Below are 26,340 nucleotides of genomic sequence, written 5' to 3'. Positions count from 1 at the left end.
TGGTTGGCATCCTGAAGCAGGTGTCTTCTTCTCTCTCATACACCCTGTTTCTGCCATAGCGTGTATCACACAGCTTCCCACCCTACGCTGTGAACACAACGAGAGCAGAGATTGACTTGGGTCCATGGTATTTCTCTGGTACCTAATTTTATGACAGACATATGTGAAGGCACACAATATGGTGACCAAACCATAATCAGCCATACCAAGAGGGAAGAAATAAAAAGTTTATAGGCACCAGTTTCCTGGCCATCTTTATGGGAATTAGTCTATATGAAGTGTGTTAAACACATGACACATATGTTTAAATGCTTTTTCACCTAACCGTACTATCTTGAAAATCATTTCCTTTTCTAGCTTCCTTATTTTTTTAACAACTCTATTCCATTTTAAGGATGTTACATAATTTATTTAACCAGTTCCTTAGCAATGCTTACAACATTGTTTGCAATCTGTTGCTGTGATGAAAATCCCATGGTGAGCAAGTTATTCATTTTTGTGTATTTGCAAGTCCTTCGTGATAATTCAGTTCCTAGAAGAGGGATTGCTGATGCAGGGCATGCCCTTCGGTATTGATTTGTAAAGTGAGAGTAGAAAAAATGAGTGGACTAAGGATCACATGTAGTTGACAGGTCACCAGTCCGAGTGAGTATTCTATTCATTCGCCTTGCGGTATCTGATAGTACTCGTTCTGTTTCTGCCCCAGGCTGGAGAAACCATGTTCAACCGTGCTAAGCTCCTCAACATTGGCTTTCAAGAGGCCCTGAAGGATTATGACTACAACTGCTTTGTGTTTAGTGATGTGGACCTCATTCCAATGAACGACCGCAATGCCTACAGGTGTTTCCCACAGCCACGGCACATTTCTGTAGCCATGGATAAGTTTGGATTTAGGTAAGAGATATCCACCAGAAGCTACAGAAAACCTGACCACTAGGAAATGCAGCCCCTCCAGCCCAGGAGTATCCCTTTAGGTTCTGGAAGAGAATCCTTCCCCTGAGAACAGGGTGCTTTTTAAGCCCAAAGTCAGTTATGATTTAAGGAGGAAAGTAAAATCCAGAAACATTCATAACATTACACATCCAGGGTTTGTGTCTGGGATGGCTCTAGCCTGTAGGCTCCAAACAGATGCTATATTTCCTTGTTTTCTTCTATTCCCTTCCCCCACCCAGTTCGGGAAGCAAATTGGAATCGTCCCCCCCCCCCCCCCTCAATTCTTGAGTTTGGGTACCTTAGCAGGTATACCTTGGTACTTAAGAAAGAACATGACTCTGTTTCCCTGCAAAGTACAGACTTCTGTTTAGACATTGGGACCCAGACTTTTCCATCAAAATACCCCTAGTGAGGAGGCCAACTGATGCCTGTCCCCAAGGGTACTGGTATAATCCAAAGAGTATTGTCATAGGTGGAAATAGCCTTGTAGCCTTTTTATTTTTTAATCTTAAAAAAAATAAAGGCACTTTGTTCCATAATTACCCATGTTTATATTAACATAAAGTTGTTTTAAATCACCCACTAGTTGAGCAGACTGACCTTCCCCGCCCTGCTCTAAGTCAGCTCAAATGTCCAAGAAGCCGTGTGCTGGGCAGCCCTGGCTTCGGCTGACTGCCCCAGTGTGGCAGGCCTGTGCGGACCTGCAGTCCCTTGGGTCAGATACAGATGCTATCTTTCAGACTCATTTTATTCCCCATGATTTTGTTCTGTCCTCCCTTGCTGGGGGAACAAGGGCTGGGAGATGCAAACAGGGACACTAAGGGGCACCTGGCTGGCTCGTTTGGTAGAGCATGTGGCTATCAGTGGCGGAGCCATGAGTTCAAGCCCTGCTTTGGCCATGGAGCCCGCTTAATTAAAAAGGAAAGAAAAGAAAATAGGGATGCTGTAAGTCATTCCCCCAAATCAGCCCCTAAACTTGCTAACTTAAAGAGAGGAGAATTTGGCCTTAAACGTCACCCTGCACCCTCCTAACTTCCCTCCCTACCTTCCTGTTCATGTATTTTATTCTCTTTGAGATACATGAGCTCAAACCTCGCCCTCTCTTCATTCCCCCCTTGAAGCACGGTGGTGATGACCTCATTCTTTGCCACAGCACCATGCCTGTCTTACCCAGAACTAGTCAAGGCTTGGGGGACAGGCGGTTGGTCAGAGAAAACAGCATGGGTGGCGAAACCGAATCTTATCATCTCAGCATGTCCTTTCCTGGGAGTTCACCTAGAGTCCTTTCTGTATAAACACTGATTGTGAGAAATCTTATTGGCCTGGCCACCCGGTTCAAACCCTTCCTTGTAATCAGGCACAAACTGTAGTGTAAGGTATGCCCAAAGGTGGGTGACTGGGCACTTAAGGGACAAAACCTAGTTACAGATGGATTACCTTTGACTCATTAAAGCAGGCCCCAGGGATCTTCATGGATACTCCTAGTCAGATGTCCTGAATGTATTTGAAAATAATAAGGGTACCTTTTTTTTTCTTATGTTCTGGATGGTTTGGCTGACTTCCCTCTTGAACTCTGAGTTAGAGTTTTCCTTAATTTGCGTGATGGATTTTAGTCTCTCTGGATTCCAGTAAAAGCCCTAGTGTGGGTTAGTGCTGCACACAAAGTCATCACGAAACCACAGCCTTTAAAGGACCCATGGGAAAACCTTTGTATGGCTTTTGGACATGACCTGAGTCTTAACATTTCATCACCATTGAAAGAGTAAAATACAAAAAGGTGTGGAAGGATGAGGGTTCAGATGCCCTACTGCTTAAAAATGTGTCAAAATAGGGCGCCTGGGTGGCTCAGTGGTTTAAGTCGCTGCCTTCGGCTCAGGTCATGATCTCAGGGTCCTGGGATCGGGTCCCGCATCGGGCTCTCTGCTCGGCAGAGAGCCTGCTTCCCTCTCTCTCTCTCTGCCTGTCTCTCCATCTACTTGTGATTTCTCTCTGTCAAATAAATAAATAAAATCTTTAAAAAAAAAATGTGTCAAAATAGATTCACCCTTACATATTTTGCTAAGTCAGGATGTGGTAGGAATTTCCTAGAAAATGTTATTTTAGCGGATTTTCAGGAATACTGTTTCAACTGTTGGGGTCAGTTTTGAGACCAGTGTGCCTGTGAAGAATGAAAGTTACACTGATAGATGGGCTGAGGGTGGGAAGGGAGGGCGTGACTGGGTGGGCACAGGGAGGCTTTACTGCAATCTCAGTTTCCAGGACCTCCTGGATAAAGATTTCCCATGCCTGAGCAAGATGCATAGAAAAGCAGATTCCCGAATGGGACACAAAAGTAGGCTTATGCTCTTGTCACTAACTAATTTTCCAGGTAATCACAGAAGCAACACAGTATTCTTAGAGCAAGATTCTCCTTTTTGATATCTGTGTCTTCTCTGAGATCATCTCAGTTTGATTAAAAATAAACCAGAACAAAGACAACCCTCATAAACCTCAATTAAAAAGTCCCAGAGAATAAAAATAATGTTATAAGTGTTTATGCTTTGAGCATGCTTTATTTTGAAAAGTCAAGACTTACCTAACCACTGGTCTTTGTGTGTGTGTTTCTCCCCCAGCCTACCTTATGTTCAGTATTTTGGAGGTGTCTCTGCTCTAAGTAAACAACAGTTTCTCACCATCAATGGATTTCCTAATAACTATTGGGGCTGGGGAGGTGAAGATGATGACATTTTTAACAGGTAATGTTTACAACTTAGACCTCTTTCTTCTTTGTCTCCCATCACCCCCAGGTTTTCAGTTAGCACCTGGTCATTCTGCAAGGATTGCTCCTTGGGTGGGATACAGTCCCCACTTGGCCCATATTCTTTATTTTTAAGATTTTATTTATTTATCAGAGAGGGAGCTTAAGCAGGGGGAGTGGCAGGCAGAGGGAGAAGCAGACTGCACCGAGCAGGGAGCCAGATGTGGGACTCGATCCCAGAACCCTGGGATCATGACCTGAGCCAAAGGCAGACACTTAACCGACGGAGCCACCAGGCACCCCTTGGCCCACATTCTTAAGTGTGCCCTTCAGTAGGTGCCACAGGTGCTGAAGAATGTCTTTAGGAAAATTCGCTTCTGTGATTTTTGCATTAGCCTTGGAACATGCAAAATGAGAACCAAGTGAAGGGTTGAGTTTACTTTGATTCATACCACATGCTGTTTTGTCCTGAAGAAGTAAGCATGTATCTTTTGCAAAAATTCTACATTTCATTGTGGTCCTGTTTGATTATGAAACAAGTTTCTTTGGGCTGGTTCCTAAGTTCCTTTACAGAATCTCTGTGTTATTTGTTTATTCTGGTGCATTTTTACATACACAAATGAGGACTGAGTAGTATAATGAACTTTTGTGGGCCCAGCCAGCCCCAATAACCATTTCTCCATGGTCAGCCCTGCCCCATCCATAACCCCAGGGGCTCCTGGTAAGCCTTTATCATGGGGGTTGTCATTGCAGATGGTAAAAAATAAAAAATAAAAAATTCCAGTGGCATTTGAAATCACATTCTGCCGAATTCTCTCTGGCCATGGAGACTTTTTAACCCTGCCAGCTGTGGATAAGAAGTACCTTCTCCCCCTGGGAGCTAGTTGGAGCTTGTCATTGAGCTTGATAACAGAATATAGCCTAGCACCTTCACGAATTGGAGTACATTAATTTGAGCAGTTCACAGAAGGTGTCTGTCGGAGCAGCACCCAAGTCAGTCACATGGGGCTTAGTATGAGAACCTGTCATGGACCCAAGCCTTTGCTATCAGCCTGGGAGAAAACTGGGGAGCATGTGCCCCTTCAGTGTACCGAGCGCTGAGTCCCGCAGGCCTAGTGGGAGGGCCGCAGAAGCCCCAGATAGGGGGTCCAGACAGATACAAACTTGCTACCACGGCACCCAATGGGCAAATGGGGCCTGTGGGATGGTGTTCAGGGCTGAGGTGGCGCCACAGACCTGAGCCATGGCGGTTAGTGGGGAGGGAGCCCTGAGGGTGGAGGGACGAGAAGCCTGTGTGATTTGTGGAGCAGCTTTCTTGAAAGATAAGGGGTGTATCTGTTATGTACCTACTCGCCAAGTGCCAGGCACAAAACCAGCACTGGGGGAGATGAGGCCAGAAGAAACCTTTAAATCCTCCAGGGACAGCCAGTCCTGCCTCTTAACTAACTTGCCCTGTTGCTGTCAAGGCTTGGGTTTGGGTCATCATTCCTTTCCCCCAGACTTACACAGACTCTTCCATCCTGTTCTGGCTGGCTCTTGTCTTGTTCTCTGCTCTCTGTTGTTATGGTACTTACCAGAGAGATTTCCCTTTGGCCAAAAGCCTTTGTATATTATATAATATTTGTGTATTATATTAACTGTATATTATATCCCTTTCAGACACTGGCACTGGTCACTGGGATGCTATAAAGCTCTGAGAAGCTCCTCCATGATGTAGCCTTTGCCCTTCTTCCAGTCTCATCTCTGGCCACTTCCTACTCCAGACCCTACCAGTCCCCGGAAGGTTCTGTTGCTCCCTGAGGGCCCTTTGTTTGCTCTGTCTCTCTGCCTTTGCCTCAGCTGCCCTGGCTGCCCAAAATGCTCTAGCAGACACCCCTTTGGTTTCACAACTGGCTCTGCCTCGTCTTGCTTAGGGAAAGTGAGTGGCTTCCCTTCCTGTGCTCAGCCTTCCTTCCCCCCTCGCTTCCATCCTGACACTGATGGTCCCGTGTTCTAAGTTTGCACTGTAGGTTCTCTGAGGGCAGGCACCCTCAGTGCCTGGCATGGAGCAGTCACCGACACAAACTACAGAACTTGTGGTAAAAGGACAAGGGATACCACAGTTGGCAGTGGTGTGGGCTGAGTGAGAAAAATAAACAAGATGGTAGATGAGGCACAAGTCTTACAGCCGGGGCTTTTGGACTCAAGCCTTATGGCAGCTCTACAATGATGACTTGTCCTTTTACTCCTTGCAGATTAGTTTTTCGAGGTATGTCTGTATCTCGCCCCAATGCTGTGGTTGGCAAATGTCGGATGATCCGCCACTCAAGAGACAAGAAAAATGAACCCAATCCTCAGAGGTATGATCTGTGTTCATTTACATGCCTTCTTTCTCTGTTCAGTTGGGGGAGGCTACAGGAATGAGGCTCTGGAGACGGCTCCATGCCTTGAGGGTTCTGTCCTTGGGACTGGCAGAGTAGGTGGGCATGTGTGAAGGACAAATGTTTAATGCTTTTTTCTTAAGATTTCTGTTTTGACACCAACCCATTGCCTATCTTCTCCTTGTAGGTTTGACCGAATTGCACATACAAAGGAGACTATGCTTTCAGATGGTTTGAACACACTCACTTACAAGGTGTTGGACATAGAGAGAAATCCGTTGTATACCAAAATCACAGTGGACATCGGGACACCAAGCTAGCATTTCGGTACACTAATAAGAGACCTGAAAATGGCCAGGGACCTTTGCTGTGCGTCTCTGCCAATCTGCTGGGCTGGTCCCTTTCATTCTTAACAATCAGAATGATAGGCCCTCTTCATTCATCATTCAGATGCCTTTCCAGATGACCAGGACGAGTGGGATATTTTGCCCCCAACTTGGCTCAGCATGTGACTTCTTAGCTCTACAAGGTGTTTGTAAATGTAGAAAACATCAGCCTTTGGGGGATTCTTGGTATGTTCACAGTGTCACCCCAAAGAATCAGTACGCAGCCCGAAATTTGGTGACTGTGGGACTCATTCCCAGTGATATAAACTGCTAATTTGTTGTGAAGTAGGTAAGAATTTCGCTTTAAATTGTGGTATTCTTATTACTTTTTGAAAAATCGGAGAGTGCTGCTGAAATCGGATTGGTGTGATGTTTTTTGTTTGCATATTTTAACAGAAAAACACAATCTCAACCATTCTCCTTTTACCCTGTCCCCCACCTTCTTTTAGTGGTATGCAACTACTACAATCACTTGTGTGTGTCTGGGTCTATGTGTGTGTGTGTCTGTCTGTCTGTCTTTTCTTAGCAAGGAGATTTTTAAAACTTGAGCCTCGGACCTTTTGCCCTGCTAATGTGTGAATTCCAAGGCAACATTAGTCACCAGAGCAAAAGCCTTGGGTGTTCTCACATTCTCACATTCAGTGGCCTTTCTCCAGATTTTCTGATTTCTGAATGTAAAGACTTTTTAAAAAAAAAAAAAAAAAAAAGCAGTTTGTAGTATTTTAAAGAACAAATCGGGTTCTAATTATGATCTAGCTTGATTTTGTGTTGATCCAGATTTGCATAGCTATTTAGTGTTAAATAAGGCAATTTATTTTTCTGAGCATGCTATATAAACTTGAATTTCCTATGTATTTTTATTGTGGTGTTTTAAATGTAGGGAAGGGATTGAGCATTTTTAGGGGGGGAAAAATAGTGTATGCTGTACTGGCCATGAATGGACCTCTGATTTAGTCGGCAGGCCAGGTTTTGTGAAGAGCAGAATCACCCTTGGGCCCATTGAGTGTAAAGCCTCCCTGGTCAAGTTATCTTGCTAGACCTCTGAGGGAGGCAAAAAGCCTAGGCCTGCTAGGCAGAGCTCCCCACCTCCCTCCCCTCCCCAGGTGGGAGGGAACCTCCACCCCTCTTCCAGCCTGCCCTGGGACCTTCCCATAGGGCCCTATGCTGTGGAGGTGTAAATGACAGCAATCAGCAATCCGGTTGTTGTTTACTGACCTTTACTGACCCGGAATCTGGGGAGGAGGAGGAAATCACTGTTCTGGCCCCTGTGGAGTGTGGGGGCCGCTTCCTTCTCCGTGCTGGCCACACTGCCTGGCCTACCTTTCCGGGACCTGTTCTCCTTCCTCCGCCTTCCTCCTCTCTGTTGCCTCTCTCCTTCCTTCCTCCCCGTTTTTGTTCCTTTGCCTCTTGCCTGTTCCCTAAAACTTGCCTGTGGCACTCAGGGTCAAACAGACTATTCATTCTCCAGCATGAATGTGCCTTCTAATTAGAGATCTAGAAAGAAGTTGAGCTGCACCCTCCCACACTCCCCCACAACTACTCTGGTGCCTAAAGCCTCCCATCCCCCTCAGGTTTTTAGCAGGTGCTCCCACTCCAGGGAGGCTGATCCCCAGGGGTGTTGTCTCCAAACCCATCTCTGCTGGGAGAGGTTTAGGCTCCCTGGGACGAGCTGCACAAGGCAGTTGCAGTGGGCGCCCCTGCTGGGTCCAGCCTGGCTGGGCTGAGCACCGAAGATTCAGCTGTTTAATCCCAGGGTTGACCCCTCAGCTGGTGGTAGCCTGGAGCCCCACCCCTGTCTTCTTGGGAACCAGCCCTTAGTGTGGAGGCTGAGCTGGTGCCCAGCCCCAGACTTACCTGTGCCTTTATTGCTTTGAGCATCTTGGATGCTAACATGGTTCTTTTCCCAGAAGCCTTCTTTATTGGTTAAAAATTATTTTCCACTGCAAAGCAGCAGGGCCATGTAGAGAGTATTCTTTCTTTCAGTTCTCCGTTCCTTAACAGCGATGTCAGTGGACCAAGAATGACCGCACTGAGAGAAAGTTTCGGGAAATGCGAAAAATGAAGGCCTCTCTTTCTGTCCCTAGATCCTGACTTTTCCAAAGTGCCTTAAAAGAAAAGAGACAGATACCCTGGGTGGTAATTTCTTTTCACTTACTTTACTCTTAAAGAAAATTCTGACGTTGTTTGTTTGTTTTCCTGTTACATTTTCCTTTATGTTCCATTGGAATAGTCAAGTATGTGGTTCGTTCTCAGAACCAAGGGAAATCCTGCTTCACTTGTTCCCCATTTGCTGACCTTCTGGTGCTCTCACGGGGCCCACTTGGGCCCAAGGTTAGGTCCGGATGCTTGCCTGGTTCCTAAGATGCTGCAGGTCCTGTTTCCTCCCTGAGAAGTTCAGGGCCAAGGGTTCAGGGAGTATTTCCTTCCCCGGAAGCTGTCGCCGTGAAGTTGTGTGCTGCATCTTTCTCTGTTTCTCTCCATCCCATTGCTGGTGACCCTGTCAAGTGGCCTTTGGGAAAGATGAGAGGGCAGGGTGGTATAAGAGGGTAAAGGAAATGCTGGTACTGGCTCTGGGTCTGGGCAGGGGCTCTGCTGACCTCACAGCTGGGCATGGGCTGCCCGACTCGGCCAGGTTGGCAGCTTTCCTATGGGTGAGACCTGTTGTGTATTTCAATTTCCCATGTATGCAAATGTATGGATTTACCATTGTAAGTGGGCTGGGGTGGGGGGAAGGTGTGTTTCTGACCTTGGTTTTCAAAACAACTGTATTTTTGTCTTTAAAATCCAGTAATATAACGTGAATAAATGACCTTATCTTTGTAACCTCAGGTGGTTTCTTTTCTGATTTCAGAGGTCTGGGCTCTCCCAGGGCTGGAGGGAAGTGATTGGGACTGCCTGCTGGGAAAATCAGAGGAAAGCAAAGGTCTGCCACCTGTGCCCCCCTCATTGCGGTGGGCGGGGTGGTGGTGGTGGTGGTGCGGGGAAGCACCTGACTGTGCTCCATATACCCCCACTGGAATCAACTGTTTTTTTTTTTTTTTTTTTTTTTTACTTGAGAGAAAGAAAGAGAACGAGTCGGGAGAGGAGCAGAGAGAGAAGCAGACTCCCCACTGAGCAGGGAGCCTGATGGAGGGTTCCATCCCAGGACCCTGAGATCATGACCTAAGCCAAAGGCAGACACTTAACCACCTGAGCCGCCCAGGTGCCCCTGTTTTCAAGGCTTAAAAGGAATGACATGTCGGACATAATGACTGGCCCCTCACAGGCACTTACTGCACAGTAACTGGTGCCTCATCAAAATGACATTTCCCCTGGCGGGTCTCTGGTCACATTCTGCTAGAAGCAGCAGATGCCAGGATTGTTCTGGGATCATCCTCAGAGCCATTGCCACAAGGTGTTAACAGTAACTTGAGTGGGTATCCTACAAAACAAGATTTCTTATCAGCCCCAGGAAATGTAAATATTCCCCAGGATCTTGGTTGTGACTCAAGGGTCATGAGGCATTATGAACTCCGGGTGCCTTCTCCTCCTCCTCATTGCCCCCAGGACAGACATCAGCAGCCTCTTCCTTGCTGGCTAGATTGACTTGGCATCTGGAAGAAATGTGTCTGAGGAAACCAGTGTGCAGAAGAGGTTACCCTTGCTGTCCAGGCTGATGGAGCTGTGAATGTGGGACCGACTGGGAAACAGGAGAAGGAAGGGTGGCATTTTATAGTCCCTACAGTGCCATCTGGCTGTCCCCACCCATTCTTGTGACTGCTAGAAGGATCCCTAGGGGCTTCAGACCTGAACAGAGGTGGCCCTGGGCTCAGATCTGGCCTTCAAACAGGAGATGACAAGACTATGGTTCTTTGGACAAAGTGCTGCCTTAGACGGCTTTGTAAGCTATAAGGTCTGGGTTAAGTGGGGCACCCTTCTATCCCCAAAGATGCACATATCCACTCAGATACATACATACTAATATGCATAACATACCTGACATGTGCTTATGAGAGACGAGAGTGCCTGGGTTCAAACCCTACTGTTGCCTCTTCCTAGTAATGTGACGTGACCACTCCTCTTCTGGAGATACCAGAACCTCACCAGTCATGTTTTCCCACCCCTTCCTTGCCTCACACGAACAAAGATGTTTGGAAGGTCAGCACTGGGACAGAAGGGAACTTGAACCCCTGGTGGGCTCCAAAGGTGCCAGGGAGGGAAGAAGGCAGAAGAAAGGGGGCACAGACAGGCTCCTAGGGTTGGCCACTTTCTTGAGATGTGCTCTGTCTCTAGTCTCCCACTTCACATGGACCCAGACCAAGCCTGAGCCAGGCAGAGTCTGGTAGTCATGAGTGTGGATTCGGTGGGCGCCAGACCCTCCCAACACAGTACTTCTTTCCATGGGAGGATGTGACCTGGATGCCGACTCATTGACTGACAACCGTCCATTGGAGACAACCGTCCAGTGGTGCCAAGGTCGGCACATGCTTGTGGAGGTACACTAGTGGGACCTCCCGAGGCAGGATGGCAGGATGGTTTGCTGCTGGTGACAGAAGGAAGCTGTGTGTGGGGAGAGTGGAGGGAGAGGCCAAGGAAATGAGAAGATGTCCAAGTTCTAAGTGTTGCCAAGTCTCCACCACACTTCCAGGCTCCCCTCCTCCTGTTTGTTCCAGGAGGTGAGAATGTGGACATTCTCAGAGGCCGATTTCTTAGAACTGGAACTTCTTAACCCTGTTAGAAAGGAAATGAGGTTTGTCTGGCTGAGCGGGTCATGCCAGACAAGCCTCATTTCCTTCTCTGGCAGAGTCCCCAGGCAGGGAGCGTGGCTGTTGCCTTCATCTGGGCTCAGGAAACTGTATGCGAGCTGTGAGGCAGAGGAACCTTCAGGGCATGGTTGTTATGGGGAGTGTTAGGGTCAGTAGACCAGAAACCAAAGGGCTATGACACTCCAAGGACATCTGCCCTTGAGCAAGATGTGTGCCAGGTCACCAGGAAGATGGCCAGGAAAAGGCTATACAAACAGCAATCATTACTTCTGGCTCTTTCTGCTTCCCACTCACTGTGTAATCCTCAGCAAGTTGATTTGCCTCCCTGAGCCCTCAGTTTGCTCTTCCTCTGTTTTAGAACTTGCTCTCAGAATCCACGTCTGGTCTCCCCATGGTTCTGCCCTTCCCCCAGTAGGAAATGTCCTGATTTTGGGTTTCCCCCTGTTCTTGAGGTGAACTCTTCTTATCACCTTGAAGGAAGTCACTTTATCTCTTGAGTCTTCATTTATAAAAATAGCAGGACCAGGGCACTTGGGTGGCTCAGTGGGTTAAGCCTCTGCCTTCAGCTCAGGTCATGATCTCAGGGTCCTGGGATCGAGCCCCGCATCGGGCTGTTCAGCAGGGAGCATCACCCCCACCCCCTCTCTCTGCCTGCAAATCAAAACTTTAAAAAAAAAAATAATAGCAGGATCACCCCCACCCACCCTGTGCAAATCAAAACCATGCTGAGATACCACCTTGCACCAATTAGGATGGCTGTTACAAAAAAAACAACAACAGGATAAGTATTGCTGAGGATGTAGAAAAATTGGAACTCCTGAGCCCTGCTGAGGTAGGAATGTAATATGGTGCAGAACCTGTGGAAAATCACATGGTGATTCCTCAAAAACTTAAACATAGAATTGCCATATGGGGGGTGCCTGGGTGGCTCCGTGGGTTAAAGCCTCTGCCTTCTGCTCAGGTCATGACCCCAGGGTCCTGGGATCGATCCCTGCATTGGGCTCTCTGCTCAGTGCAGAGCCTGCTTCTCTCTCTCTCTCTCTCTCTGCCTACTTGTGTTCTCTGTCTGTCAAATAAATAAATAAAATATTTTTAAAAAATAATTGCCATATGGTCCAGTAATTCCACTTAAGGGTATATATGCAAAAGAAATGAAAACAAGGACTTGAACAGCTATTTGTATACCCGCGTTCACAATGGCCTTATTCACAACAGCCAAAAGGTGGAGATGACCCAGTTGTCTGTCAACAGAGGAATGGATAAACAAAATGTGGTGTATACAGACAGTGGAATATCATTCAGCCTTAAGAAGTAAGGAAATTCTGTGTAGCTCGCTTGGTTGGGCATCTGACTCTCGGGTTCAACGCCTATATGATCTTGGGATCATGAGATTAAGTCCTGCGTTGGGCTCTCTGCGTGGCCAGGAGTCTGCTTGGGACTCTTTCTCTCTCTCTCTCTCTCTGAAATAGATAAAGGAATAAAATCTTAAAAAAAAAAAAAAATTCTGGGGTGCCTGGGTGGCTCAGTGGGTTAAAGCCTCTGCCTGCAGCTCAGGTACATGATCCTAGGGTCCTGGGATCAAGCCTCACCTCGGGCTTTCTGCTCAGCAGGGAGCCTGCTCCCCCCCCACCACTCTCTCTCTGCCTGCCTTTCTGCCTACGTGTGATCTCTGTCTGTCAAACAAATAAATAAAAAATCTTTTTAAAAAAAATTCTGACACACACTACAACATGGATAAACCTTGAAGACATGCTGAGTGAGATAAACAAGTTACAAAAGGACAGATATTACAGGAGTCCACTCACTATATGAGGTATCTAAGTCCTCACATTCACAGAGACAGAAAGTCAGGTGATGGTTGCCCTGGGGCCACAGGGGAGAGTGAGCAGAGGGAAGAATGGGGAGTTAGTGTTCACTGAGGCCAGAGTTTTAGTTGTATAAGATGAAAAAGGTCTGAAGATGGATGATGGTGATAGTTGCATATGAAGGTACTAACACCAGAGAACTATGTACTTAAAAGTGGTTAAAATGATAAATTCCATGTTACATATATTTGCTATGGACTGAATGAGTCCCAAATTTATGTTGAAACTTTATTCCCAATATGATGGTATTTGGAGCTGGAGCCTCTGGGAGGTGGTTACGTCATGAAGACAGAGCCCTCATGCATAGGATTAGTGTCCTCATGAAAGAGACCCAGAGAACTCCCTCATCCCTTCCTCCACCTGAGGTTATTGCAAGAAAGCGAGCAGTCTGAACCGGGAAGCAGCCCCTCACCAGACATCAAATCTGCCAGCACCTTAATCTTAGACTTCCCAGCCTCCAGAACTGTGAGAAATAACATTCCCGTTGTTGATAAACCATCCAGTCTGTTATTTTTGCGATAGCAGCCTGATAAGACTAGGATAGTATATTTTACCACAATTTTTTTTTAAAAGGAGGCAGCTCTCTGTGGCCCAACTTGAACTCCTCCCGCTCTGGGGGTGGCTGAGTGTGGCGGTGTGAGTCCAGCAGCCCCCTGGAGCTCTCCTGAGTGTCAGAAGTGCTGGCCAATTGGGGCATGCCATCTGGGGATGTGCAAACCGTGGGTGCTCAGCTTGACTGTTGACTCCAGCTTGGTGCTCTGCCCGCCATGACCGGCTTTTCAGTCACCACCTTGGCCAAGACAAACACCCTTTCCTAAGGAAGCCAGATGCAGCAAAGCTATGACATAGGCACAACTAAGACATATCCCTTCGCCAAGGGGGTCTGAGTGGAGAAGGTGAAGCTTGGACTCTGGCAGTTAAGATATCAGGACTAAGGGGCAAGGAGGCGCTTATTCCCAGAGTGCCCCCTTGGTTCCCATTCACTGTTGGCAGAAAGTAGGGGTTGAAGTGGAGGCTTTTTAAAGGAAGAAATGACAAGCTGGGCCAGATTACACCTAGGCATGGAAACAGTCACCTAGACGGGTTCTGTCCCGATGAAGGGGAAGTCCCCCAAGGGTCAGCAGGGAGAGCACAGATGAGTTCTGGAGGACAGGAGGGACTCTTTGGAGAGATGGTCCTATGACGTGGTGTGGGTGAGGCCAGGGGAACCTCCACCCCCATGCTGCTAGACTGGTACAACCTTTCTATGAGTGGACTGTAGAGCAGTTACTCCTTTTTTTTTCTTTCTAAGATTTATTTAGAAAGGGAGGGGGGCGCCTGGGTGGTTCAGTCATTAAGCATCTGCCTTTAGCCCAAGTCATGATCCCAGGGTCCTGAGATACTCAGAGCCCTATCTCAAGATCCCCACTCAATGGGAAGTCTGCTTCTCCCTTTCCCACTCCCCCTGCTTCTGTTCCCTCTCTCGTCGTGTTTCTCTCTGTCAAACAAATAAATAAAATCTTTAGAAAGAGAGGTGGGGGGCGCCTAGGTGGCTCAGTAGGTTAAAGCCTCTGCCTCCAGCTCAAGTCATGACCCCGGGGTCCTGGGATTGAGCCCCACATCAGGCTCTCTGCTCAACAGGGAGCCTGCTTCCCTTCCTTTCTTTCTGCCTGCCTCTCTGCCTGCTTGTGATCTCTGTATGTCAAATAAATAATTAATAAAATCTTAGAGAGAGAGAGAGAGAGAGTGCACATGCGTGTACTTGAGCCAGGGGATGGACAGAGGGAGGAGAGAAAGAACCTCCAGCAGACCCCCCACCAACCCACTGAGCATGCAGCCCAATGCGGGGCTTAATCCCATGACCCTGAGATCATGACCTGTGCTGAAATCGAGAATCAAGATGCTTAACTGACTGAGCTCCCCAGGCGCCCCAGCAGAGAAGTAAATCTTAAAAGCGGACCTATCCCTCGACCTTGCACTTCAGCTTCTAGGAATTTATCTGAAGAAAACAAAACTGCACACCAAGATGTATGTTTTAATCAGCCAGTGCTTGTAAGCTGAACACTTCGAAGCTACCGTCAATGGGGGACTAGGGAAAATGAGGGGCATCCGAGCAATTATGTACAGTGTGACCATTGAGAATGATGAAGCGGATCTATATTTATCGACTGGGAAGAGGTATAAGGGAAAAAAAGCAAGCTACACAATGGTATTTCCATATACAGCAGGGAAGTGTATGAATAATTTAGGGCAGAAATTACTCTGTAATTGTTTTTGGGAGCAGATGCATGAGCAGTAGAATGAAGAGATGATCTTCCCTTCTCTGCACAGACTGGACAGCCAGGCTTCCATTCTCCCATTTGGGGGTAACAATCTTTAGGGTTTGGGGGGTTGCCTGAGGGCTGAGGCCATTGAAAGAATGAGCTGGATACTCCCCTGGGGTGGGGGTTGCATTCCCTGCTAGTGCCCTGACTTGGAAGGAAGCTGGGGCTTCCTCCCACAGGGAATGATGGAGGCCTGCGGCCTGTTCACCCATGGTAGGATGTGGCATTCTGTGGGAAGGCGGCATGCTGTGGGGATGTTCACGGAGGCCAGATGGCTGGGGCTGATGAGCTTCTAGCTATTCTCTCAGATTTAGAAAAATAAAGTTAGGACATTGCTTGCGACTCCTCCCTGAGCACAATGGGGTAATGGAAGTATTTGAGATCAAAAAGAAAGGGAGGGGACACTGTTCCCTGGCTCTCAAGGAGCAAGACTGGCCTGAGGCACCTAATCAGGACTCTGTGAAGAAGGTGAGTGTAGGAAGAAGTGAGAGGGACGCCCACTGCCCATGGATCTTTGACCCCAGAATCTAGGAGCTCTGTTGCTGAGGGAGGCCCTGACATCTGGATTCTGACACAGATTTGAGCATGGAGCTATTGCAGACTCATGTCCGGTCCAGATGTGAGTGCTAGACAACAGGCCTGTGCTCCTGGACCTGGTCCCTTCCTGGGGAGTATGGGCCAGAGGAGGGGGTGGGATAGCAGGCCTTGGTATGTCTCGAACTTTGAATCCCTATCTGGTAGAGTGCCAAGAGTGGTGTGCCCAGCCTTGCCCCACCCTGCTCAGCCAGCTCCATGGGGCCCCACCAGGTGGAGTTCTCTGTATTAAGAAATCTGGACATGGTGAGCTAGGGGAGGTCATCCAGCCATGGCCTTGGGCCTTGGTGTGAACGAGTCCTGTTGTTCTCTCAGTAACTGGCCTGCTCTGATAACAACAGCCCAGGAGACTGCCCAGTTCCAAGGTCCCAGCTCTGTAGTTGGCAACTTCACCAAAGGCATGTGAGGGAGCGAGCAAGGGAGGCTGCAGGCAAACGGGGTGAATGTGAACGGGTGGATGGCTGTGCGTGGGCCCTTAGGAGTGCACCTGGCACTTTCCTACCTGCTCTGCGCTGCTCAGACGTATTCCCCATCACAGGGAACAGAGGCTCAGGGGGGGTCATGTGACTTGTACAAGGTCACATAGAGTGCGTGTCTGACCCAGATGTCCTGAGTTCCACTAGCCGCTGGACCATGAGCCAACCACTCATGCAGGCTCAGCAGCCCTTCCTCCCCAAAACAGGCAGCAGCTAGAGGCTTCAGGCTGAGTGGTGCCTCACCCCGGCAGGAAGATGTGGCCCTCTCCGCAAGCCTGGCATACGCAGCAGTGCCCAGGGAAGTGCAATGCAGGTCAGGGACTGGGCCCAAGAGCATGGTTTTTCATTTGTGTGTTTTCTGGTTTGTTTGGTTTTCCCTTTACAGTTTAGAGGACTTGGGAATGAGGCATACTTCCTGGCAGCAGCTCCCGGAGCAGGGATGTCTGCATTACCACAGTCTGGGAGACACATGGGGCGGTGAACACTGAAATTCTCCACAAGGATGCAGGAGACCTGGGTCATGGGGTATGAGGAGGAAGGGAGACCCCTGAGGGCTGAGGCCCCACATGGCCCTGAAGAAGCAGGGCTGCTCTCCACCTCTGGAAGCATTGCTCTGGGAAACAACAACCTGGTTCACTGCCGGCGCAGCTCCTTCACGCAGCTGCACACCACCGTCCCTGCCTGGGGCTGACACCTGGCCTCCAGGAGGATTCACCACAGTTTTGCCCTGAGGCTGTGGAGACCAGTGGCACGGGGTAGAGAGAGACTGGACTTGGGTTCAGCACTCCTTTGGGCCCTTCTGGGCCCCTATCCCCCCTTACCATCCAGCCTCTGCCCAAAGGAGGGCAGCTGCCACACCATTCCCAAGCCCCCCGAACATTCCTAAGGGGCCAAAGGCACCTTCCTAAATGGGGAGTGTTTTGATTGGGCTGATGGTTCCTGATTTTTAGACAGGCTGAGCCAAGAGCATTCAAAAGCTGGTCTTTGAGTTTGACTTTATCAGACTTCAGACCTCAGTGATTCACGTTTCATGTGGTTTCCCCGGGGATGAGAGCTGAGATAGCCGCAGTGAGACTGTGGAATGAGGAGGGAAGACCAGCTGCTGAGGATAGGAGAGACCTCCCCCATGACTGCTTTGTCAGTTCAGAAGCCAGCCTGGGCTCTGCCTCTGACTCAGGTGCTAGGTCTCAACTTTGTCTCTCACAGGCTGGGGGCTTGGTGATTGGTGGGTTGGGCTGATGAGCTTGGCCCTGTTGGCTGCCCAGGGCCTGTGGGCACTCTCCTCATCTTGGGCCTGCCCTATCTTGTTGCAGGTTCACTGCCCACACCTTCCAGAAGGTGTGTTCCAGGGCTTTTCTTCATGAGAAACAAGGCCTGCCTGCCAGACCTTTCGCTGGCCCACCACCAACTCTGAGGTGAGGACATGGCTGGGAGTGCTTTGCTTTGGGGAGATGCAGGCAGTAGAGGAAGCTAAGGAAGCCCTGGATGGGGAGCCCGGTGTTGATCCAGTGGGTAACCAAGGCCAGAAACTGGGTGGGGGGTTTGGGGGAGGTGGCTCTGAGGGCCCTTTAGGGCGGCCAACCATGGTTCTAGGAAAACTCTCCAGGCTGTTTTATTTCTCCATCTCCTTCTGCCTGTTTGAGGTTGCTGCTGGGGTGCTTCAGATGGGACTCAAGGCCAGAAACAAAGGTCCCCTTTGTCAATCCAGGAAGTCAGGGAGGGGGAGGGCGGAAGGAAAGACAATTCCTGGCAGTTCTGAGGCATTCCCAGGGGCATGGTGCACAGTCCAAAGGGAACTAGGCCTTTGCTGCAAGCCTTCCAGGAAGGCCCTGTTGCTCTTCCTTCTTTAGTCTGCATTACCACCTGGACTGAGGTTGCAAAACCATGCAGTTCAGCTTACAAGGTGAAACACAGACTTGTCCCAAGGGTCTCTGGGGGCCTAGTTTCTGTTTTCTCCCAAATGCTGCTAGAGACAGACCCCGGGGTGGGGAGGGGGGTACATCAGAGCATCAGCCTCACACCATTCCCTGGGAGGGCCCCAGCCCTGAGCATCTGTGCTGGAATGTCAGCCTCCTGCTCAATTCCCCCTGCAGATAGAGAGGGCCACTCTCTTACAGGGGACTTGGTGTTTGGGCCCAGCTGCAATCTACAGGAGAGGAGAGGGGCCCACCAGAGGCTTTAGCGCTATGGAACAAGGCCACTGCACTCTTCTGGAAGGCAGTAGTCATCTCAATGGACATGGCCTTTCCCACAGGTGCTCCCAGCACTTGCCAGTTCACAGAGCACTTCCATAACTTCTGGTCTTGCTGCTCATGATAGCTTTGGGAGGTAGGTGACTGGGCCATTGGCAGAATGCAAAGGGTATGGACTTATATTAGGGCCAGATATATTTGGGTTCAAACACTTGACTGCAGGGTGCCTGACTCGCTCAGTTGGAAGAGGATGTGACTCTTGATCTTGGGGTTATGAGTTCGAGCCCCACAGTGGGTATAAATAAATAAGTAAGCAAAAGAAAAAAAAAGACATGATTTCACTGCATAGCCACTTTAGGGCATTGGGCAAATTATTTTTTTTCCATACAGATATCCAATTATCACAGCACCGTTTTTTGGAAAGGCTGTCCTTTCCCCACTGCTCTGCAGTGCCACCTTTGTCATGAAGTTGAAGTCCCACCATAACTGTGACAGTCTATTTCTGGATTCTATTCTGGTGTGTGGCTCTATTTGTCTATCCTGCACCAGACCATACTATTTTTTTTTAAAGGTTTATTTATTTATTTGAGAGAGAGAGAGAGAGCATGCACGCATATATGCACAAGTCAGGGGAGAGGCAAAGAGAGCGAATCTTCAAGCAGACTCCCTGCTGAGTGTGGATGGAGCCTGACATGGGGCTCCATCCCACCACCTTGAGATCATGACCTGAGCTGAAATCAAGAGCTGGACGCTTAACTGATTGAGCCACCTTGTGCCCCAGATTGATTTTTATTTTATTTTTTGTTTTTAAAGATTTATTTATTTATTTGACAGAGAGAGAGATCACAAGTAAGCAGAGAGGCAGGCAGAGAGAGAGGTAGGGAAGCAGGCTCCCTGCTGAGCAGAGAGCCCGATGCGGGACTCGATCCCAGGACCCTGAGATCCTGAGATCCTGACCTGAGCTGAAGGCAGCGGCTTACCCCAATGAGCCACCCAGGTGCCCCCAGATTGATTTTTAAATATTAAACCAAACTTGCATTCCTACAACAGAATCAATTTAGTCATAATCTATTACCCGTTTTACATAGTGCCAGATTTGATTAATTAATCTGTTAAGGATTTTTGCATTTATATTTATAAACGAGATTGGCAGGTAATTTTCCTTCTCATAATATCCTCATCAGGTTTTCATAATTTCTGAAGAAATTATTTTTCCTTTTTATTTCAATATTACGTTTCTGTTCAAAGAAAAACATTATAGTTTGGATTCTATTGTATTTTATTTCCATTTCATTAATTTCTGATCTATTTCTTAAGATTTTCTTCTACTCTATTTGGATATAATTTGCTTTTCTTCTCATACTTTGAGATTAGGGCTTAGCTCTTGATATATATTTAAATATATTCATTTAAAATTTCCCTATAAGCACATATTTAACTGTATTCTATGTGTCATGTTCCTTTTTTAAAAAAAATAAATTTTCCTTCTGTAAATTTTAAAAATATTTTATTTATTTATTTGACAGAGAGACACACATCAAGAGAAGGAACACAAGTGGGGTGAGTGGGAGAGGGAGAAGCAGGCTTCCCGCTGAGCAGGGAGCCCGATGTGGAGCACAATCCAAGGACCCTGGACCATGACTTTAGCTAAAGGCAGACCCTTAACAACTGAGTCACCCAGGTGCCCCTATGTGTCACGTTTCTTACTATCTAATTTCTACTTTGAAATTTTTTCTAATTCCAATAGATTTCTTTTTCTTATGATAACATACAAATATGCTTTTTAAATGTCTTTTCATGTGTAGAGATATGTTCATGGAGCGAATGTGACTGCCAGTTGACCCAGGAGCTGGACCTTGGGCAATCAGGGGCTCCTTACCACTTCCCTGGGCCTTAGAATGTACACTAAGCTTAACTATTCCACAGTAGGAACTATTGCAAGGACATAGCCTTGAGAGACGAAAGTGTTATTGAGACAATCTGGTCAGTATATGTTACTGAAACCTGTTAAGGCCTCTATATAAACTCTTAATATTGGGTGGGTGGGTGTAGAAATCTACTCCTTTTGCAGTAGCCTAAGGCAAGTCTCATAAATAAGTCTCCTTGCTTATTAAAACTGCCACTTACCAATCAGGAGTGGTCTGCTTCTGCCTTTCCTTGCCCTCTGCACACAGTAGCCAATTTAAGATTACACCCAGAAAGCTCCTAAATTTTTGAATCAATATTTGGGTTTTCAAATTATTGCTTCTGTTTCTTATGGCTTTCTAGCTCAATTTCATTGTAAGCCGGAAGCATCCTCAATATATCAATTCTTTGAAATTTGTTGAGACTTGCTTTGTGGTCCAGCACATGGTCAACTTTTGCAAATGTTCTTGTGTGCATAAAATGCACAATGTAGGGCTGTCTGGGTGGCTCAGTGGGTTAAGCCTCTGCCTTCAGCTCAGGTCATGATCTCAGGGTCCTGGGATCGACCCCCACATCAGGCTTTCTGCTCAGCAGGGAGCCTGCTTCCTCCTCTCTCTCTGCCTGCCTCTCTGTCTCCTTGTGATCTCTCTCTTTCTCTCTGTGTCAAATAAATAAATAAAATCTTTAAAAAAAATGGACAATGTAGTCAGAATTTTGAAGGACAGCATTCTGCATATGCCATTAGGTTAAATTTGCTAACTGCATAGTTCAAATCTTTCATAGCCTTAATGAATTTTTAACTCAGATCTTCTAGACCCTTTGTTTAAAAACTTCCACTATTATTGTACATTTTTCTGATTATTCTTGTAGTTCTATCGATTTCTACCTTTCATGTTTTGAGGGTATATTGTTAGAGGCCTACAACCTTAGAATGATTATATCTTCTTGATTTACAGCCTTTGCCTTGAACTCAACTTTATCTAGGCATCAGAGAGTGGTGATGGTTGCATAATCTTGTGACTATAATAAAAATAAATTGTTAAGTTGTACACTTGAAAAGGTATGAGAAAATCTATCTCTTCTGATACTAATATAGCTATATCAGCTTTCTTTTGGTTAGAGTCTTTGCATTATATATTTTTTCATCCTTTAAATTTTTCTGTATCCTTATGTTTTACCTGTGTCTCTTATAAACAGCATTAGTTGTTTTTAAAATCCAGTCCAACAATGTCTGTATTTTTTTTTTTTAAAGATTCTTTCTTTCTTTATCTGACAGAGATCACAAGCAGGCAGAGAGGCAGGCAGAGAGAGAGGAGGAAGCAGGCTCCCTGCAGAGCAGAGAGCCTGATGCGGGGCTCGATCCCAGGACCCTGGGATCATGACCCGAGCCAAAGGCAGAGGCTCAACCCACTGAGCCACCCAGGTGCCCCAACAATGTCTGTATTTTAATTGAGAATTTTTTCCACTTATAGTCGAAGTAATTACTGATATATTTCAGTCTAAATCTATCACTTCATTAAGTGTTTCTGTTTGTCTCACATGCACTATATTCCTTTTTCTTTCCTTCCTTGACCTATTTTTGAATTGACTATGTATTTTTAACTTTTCTGTTTCCCTTCTATTGGCTTAGAAATTTTACATTTTTTTTTTTTTTGGAAATTCTTTTTTTTTTTTTTTAAAGATTTTATTTATTTATTTGACAGGCAGAGATCACAAGTAGGCAGAGAGGCAGACAGAGAGAGAGGAGGAAGCAGGCTCCCCACCAAGCAGCCCGATGTGGGGCTCAATCCCAGGACCCTGGGATCATGACCTGAGCTGAAGGCAGAGGCTTTAACCCACTGAACCACCCAGGCGCCCCGAAATTTTACATTCTTTTACTATTTTTTTAGTAGTTATTTTCCAGGGATTACCAGATCAATTGTTGATTTGATCAATTCTACTAGGAATTTGCCTTCTTCCAGAACAATGCAAGAACTTTGGAACACTTTTGCTCCTTTTATGCCTTCTTGACTTCTATGTTATTGTTGTCATGCATTTTAATTTCACTATATTTGAAACCTCACAAGAGATTATTATTGTTATTGTTTTATAGTCAATATCAATTTGAGATTATCCACATATTTACTGTTTTCGTTGCTTTTCATTATTTTCTGCATTTTTAATGATTCCCTCTGAAGTAATTTTCCTTTTGCCTGAACAATATTTTCAGTGTGGCTCAACTGGAAGAAAATTTGTTAATTTTCTCTCTCTCGCTCTTTTTTGTCTGAAAATGTCTATTTCACCTTCATTATTTCTGGATCACATTTTTAGAATGCAAAATTTCAAACAAGTACAAAAACAGAGATGCTGGTATCATGAACCTCTGTGCTCATAATTAAACTTCAACAATGATCTGTACCTATTCAATTTGTTTCATTCCACCCATCCCTTCCCAGGCTCAGATTATTTCAAACCAAATATCCGACATTGTAATGTTTCATCTGTAAATATTTACTGTCTCTCACAAAAAAGAGAAATACTCTTTTTAAAAACCCAAATAATTAAAAATAGTAATTCTTTAATATCAAATATTCAGTGTTCAAATTCCTCCAATTGTTTCATATGTTTTAATTTATAATTTTTTTTGAATCAGAATCCCACCTTTCTTCTTGAAGGATATTTTCACTGTATATAGAATTGAATTGGTCAGTTATTTTCTTTTTTTTTTTAAGATTTTATTTATTTATTTGACAGACAGAGATCACAAGTAGGCAGAGAGGCAGGCAGAGAGAGAGAGAAGGAAGCAGGCTCCCTGCTGAGCAGAGAGCAGGATTCAGGGCTCAATCCCAGGACCCTGGGATCATGACCTGAGCCAAAGGCAGAGGCTTTAACCCACTGAGCCACCCAGGCACCCCTGTCAGTTATTTTCTTTCAGTGTCTTTAAGATACAATCAATCCCAATGTCTACTGGTTTCATTGATCCTTATGGGAAGATACATATTAGTTTACTTTTTGCCTTTTTTTCTTTTTTTAAGGTTATAAGCACCCCCCCCCGCCCCTGCCCAGATGTTTTTAAGATTTTCTTTTTGTCACTGGTTTGATCAGCTTTTCTATGATGTGGCTAGGCATGGGTTTCTTTTTATTTAATCTATTTGGGTTTCCAGGACTTCTTGAATCTCTGGCCTGATACTTTCTTCCTTTTTGGAAAGTTTTCAGCCATTAGCCCTTCAAGTTTCGCTGTCAGTCTTTTGTCTTTCTTGAATTTGAATTACCCATTGTTAGATCCTTTCAGCACACTCTATGAATTATTTTCCTCTTGTATTTTCAAAACTTTTGTTTTTTTGCATTTATTTCTGGTTATTATTTTATGACTATTTTCTAATTCATGAATTCTCTCTTTGGCTTGTCAAATGAATTGATAAACCTATCCATTATTTCTTCTTATTACTGTATCTTTATCTCTGAGATTTCCTTTTTTATTTTTATTTTTTTTTAATTTTCCCAGTCTTCTGTTAAAAATCTCAATCTTGCCTTTGGTATATTTACCACATGGTAAACACAGTTAAAGTCTGTATCTTATAATTCCAATATTTGGAGACCCAGTGAGTGGTTTCTATTGTCTGTTGCTTTGCTGATTTTCATTTATGCCCTATTGTCTGTGCATGGACCATTGTATTTAAGATTTTATTTATTTATTTGACAGAGAGAGACACAGAGAGAGAGGGAACACAAGCAGGGGGAGTGGGAGAGGGAGAAGCAGGCTTCCTATTGAACAGGGAGCCCGATATGGTGCTCAATCCCAGGACCCTGGGATCATGACCTGAGGCAGATGCTTAACAGTTGAGCCACCCAGGTAACCCGAGGGTCATTGTATTTGTATTTGTAAAACACAATGCAAAAAATTGTCTATGGTAATTAATTGAGGCCTAACTGGTCTTCCTCCAGAGAGGATTACCTTGCTTCTTCCAGGCTCTGGGGAATTAGTGGCATTCGAGAATCACTTTATTCCAATTTTAAGGATTGAGATTATCTGAAACTGATCCCCATGAGGAGGGCCTATCTACTTTGAATTCAGCCTTATTTTTAAAGTTCAGCCTTTCAGTACAATAACCCAAGGGTAGTTCATCAGGGCTCCTCACTTTGACCACTCCTAAACTCCAATCCCTGTCCTCTGTTCCAAAAAGCCATCTGTCTCTTGATCATTCATTCTGTCATTGACAAATAGCCCTCAGGGATAAAAATAATAGACCCAAACACTAATTTATTATCTCTTCTATGCCTTCTGGCAGATTTGCCTTATACTTTCCAGTTGTCTTCAGTAGGGGGATGGGTCAAAGTACAAGAAGTGAAACTCTCCTTAACTTTCTGAACCTTAATTTTCTTTCTTTCTTTTTTTTTTTTTTTTTAAGATTTTATCTTTTTTTTTTTTTTTAAGATTTTATTTATTTACCTGAGAGAGAGACAGTGAGAGAGAGCATGAACGAGGAGAAGGTCAGAGAGAGAAGCAGACTCCCCATGGAGCTGGGAGTCTGATGCGGGACTCGATCCCGGGACTCCAGGATCATGACCTGAGCCGAAGGCAGTCGTCCAACCAACTGAGCCACCCAGGCGTCCCTGAATCTTAATTTTCTGAAGACAAAGACCTAGATGTGTTTGTTGGGTTTGGCAACATGAAGTCACCAGTGACCTTGACATCAGCATTTTTTGTGGAATGGTAGAGGGGAAAGTCATATTGGAATATTAGGAGTGAGTGGGGTGAGGAGGTAGAAACATTTGGGGGCAATTCTTTATAGAAATTTGGCTATGAAGGAAAGAAGAAAAATGAGGTAGGAGATGATGAGGAATGATGTTGGTCAAAGGATAATTTTAAGACACAGAGTACTAGAGCATGCTTGTATGCTGTTGGAAATGCTTAAGATGGTATATATATTTGTCATCCTCATGATAGGTATATTTCATACCCATATGACAGTTAAATTAACAAGCTGGTTTTCCATATCTACCACATAGTGGTGTTTTAATTAGCATGAGTCAAAACCCATGGGCCCTGCCAGCCCCATGGTCCAGCTCCAGCTAGCTTTTCTTATCATATCCCTAGTCACTTTCATTTCTTCTTTTACTCACTCCAATACCATGCTTGATCCTCTATTAAGCCCCTATTCCCTTTTACTTGATCTGATTCTCCTAAGGTTCCTACCATTAGGGTCATAGTTCCCAGCCCCTCCCACAAGAAGTCACCAGAGCGATTCATATATATTATGTGCCAGGTACTATTCTAGGTGTTGGGAGCTCTAAAATGCAAATGTAAACATGTCAGTCTCCCACTTAGTAATACCTCTTTACTCTCCATTTCCTCTGGCTGAAGCCTTAAGTTCTACCTGTCTCTCTAGCCTCGCCCCTCTTCACCCTTGTTTCCTTTCTTCAGCAGGCCACTATGTGGTGTAAAGCAGGCCTGGCTGGGAAGGAGGTACTTGGGCTGGGAAAGGCAGAGGCTCTGTGTGTGCCAGCTTTTCTGCCCAGCCTGAGCTAACTGTCCCAGGGCTGGGAGTCTCTGGGGCAGCATTTGAGCCTGAACTCCAGTTCTGGGGAGACAAAAGTAAGAGCAGACACCCTGGACTGGTGAGTCATGCCTGAGTTGTGTCAGGGCCTTTGTTTCTAACTTAGGAGAGGCTTCGGGTTTCTGTGCTTTTTCTAAGAATGGGGGATATGCCACGTGGGTACCACAGCGGCCAAAATCAACAGGAAAAATGATACCCGGGGGAAAAACCTATCCCTTAAGTCAGAGCGCTGTGGTGTGTGTATGTGTCAAACTTTCCGTGTCTGTCATAGGACTTTATGTGTCTCTGTATATATATTTCATATCAC

The 26,340-nt window shown here is 46.0% G+C and overlaps 1 protein-coding gene across 1 annotated transcript; it reads left to right on the top strand.

The window, feature by feature from the left end:
- Positions 1 to 706: 706 nt before the first annotated feature.
- On the top strand, positions 707 to 9,239 carry B4GALT1 (beta-1,4-galactosyltransferase 1; the record flags this gene model as incomplete). Its single annotated transcript, XM_045079690.1, is given in 4 exon segments — positions 707 to 894; positions 3,546 to 3,668; positions 5,905 to 6,009; positions 6,218 to 9,239. Coding segments are annotated over 4 exon segments (549 nt in total), but the record flags the coding sequence as incomplete, so codon positions are not given.
- Positions 9,240 to 26,340: the final 17,101 nt, after the last annotated feature.

Source organism: Mustela putorius, unplaced genomic scaffold (assembly GCF_011764305.1).
Source record: "Mustela putorius furo isolate JIRA1106 unplaced genomic scaffold, ASM1176430v1.1 tig00000421_pilon_pilon_pilon, whole genome shotgun sequence".
In the NCBI taxonomy this organism is placed as follows: domain Eukaryota; kingdom Metazoa; phylum Chordata; class Mammalia; order Carnivora; family Mustelidae; genus Mustela; species Mustela putorius.
Note: the sequence above shows the minus strand (reverse complement) of the source record. Positions and strands in the feature narration are given on the sequence as shown.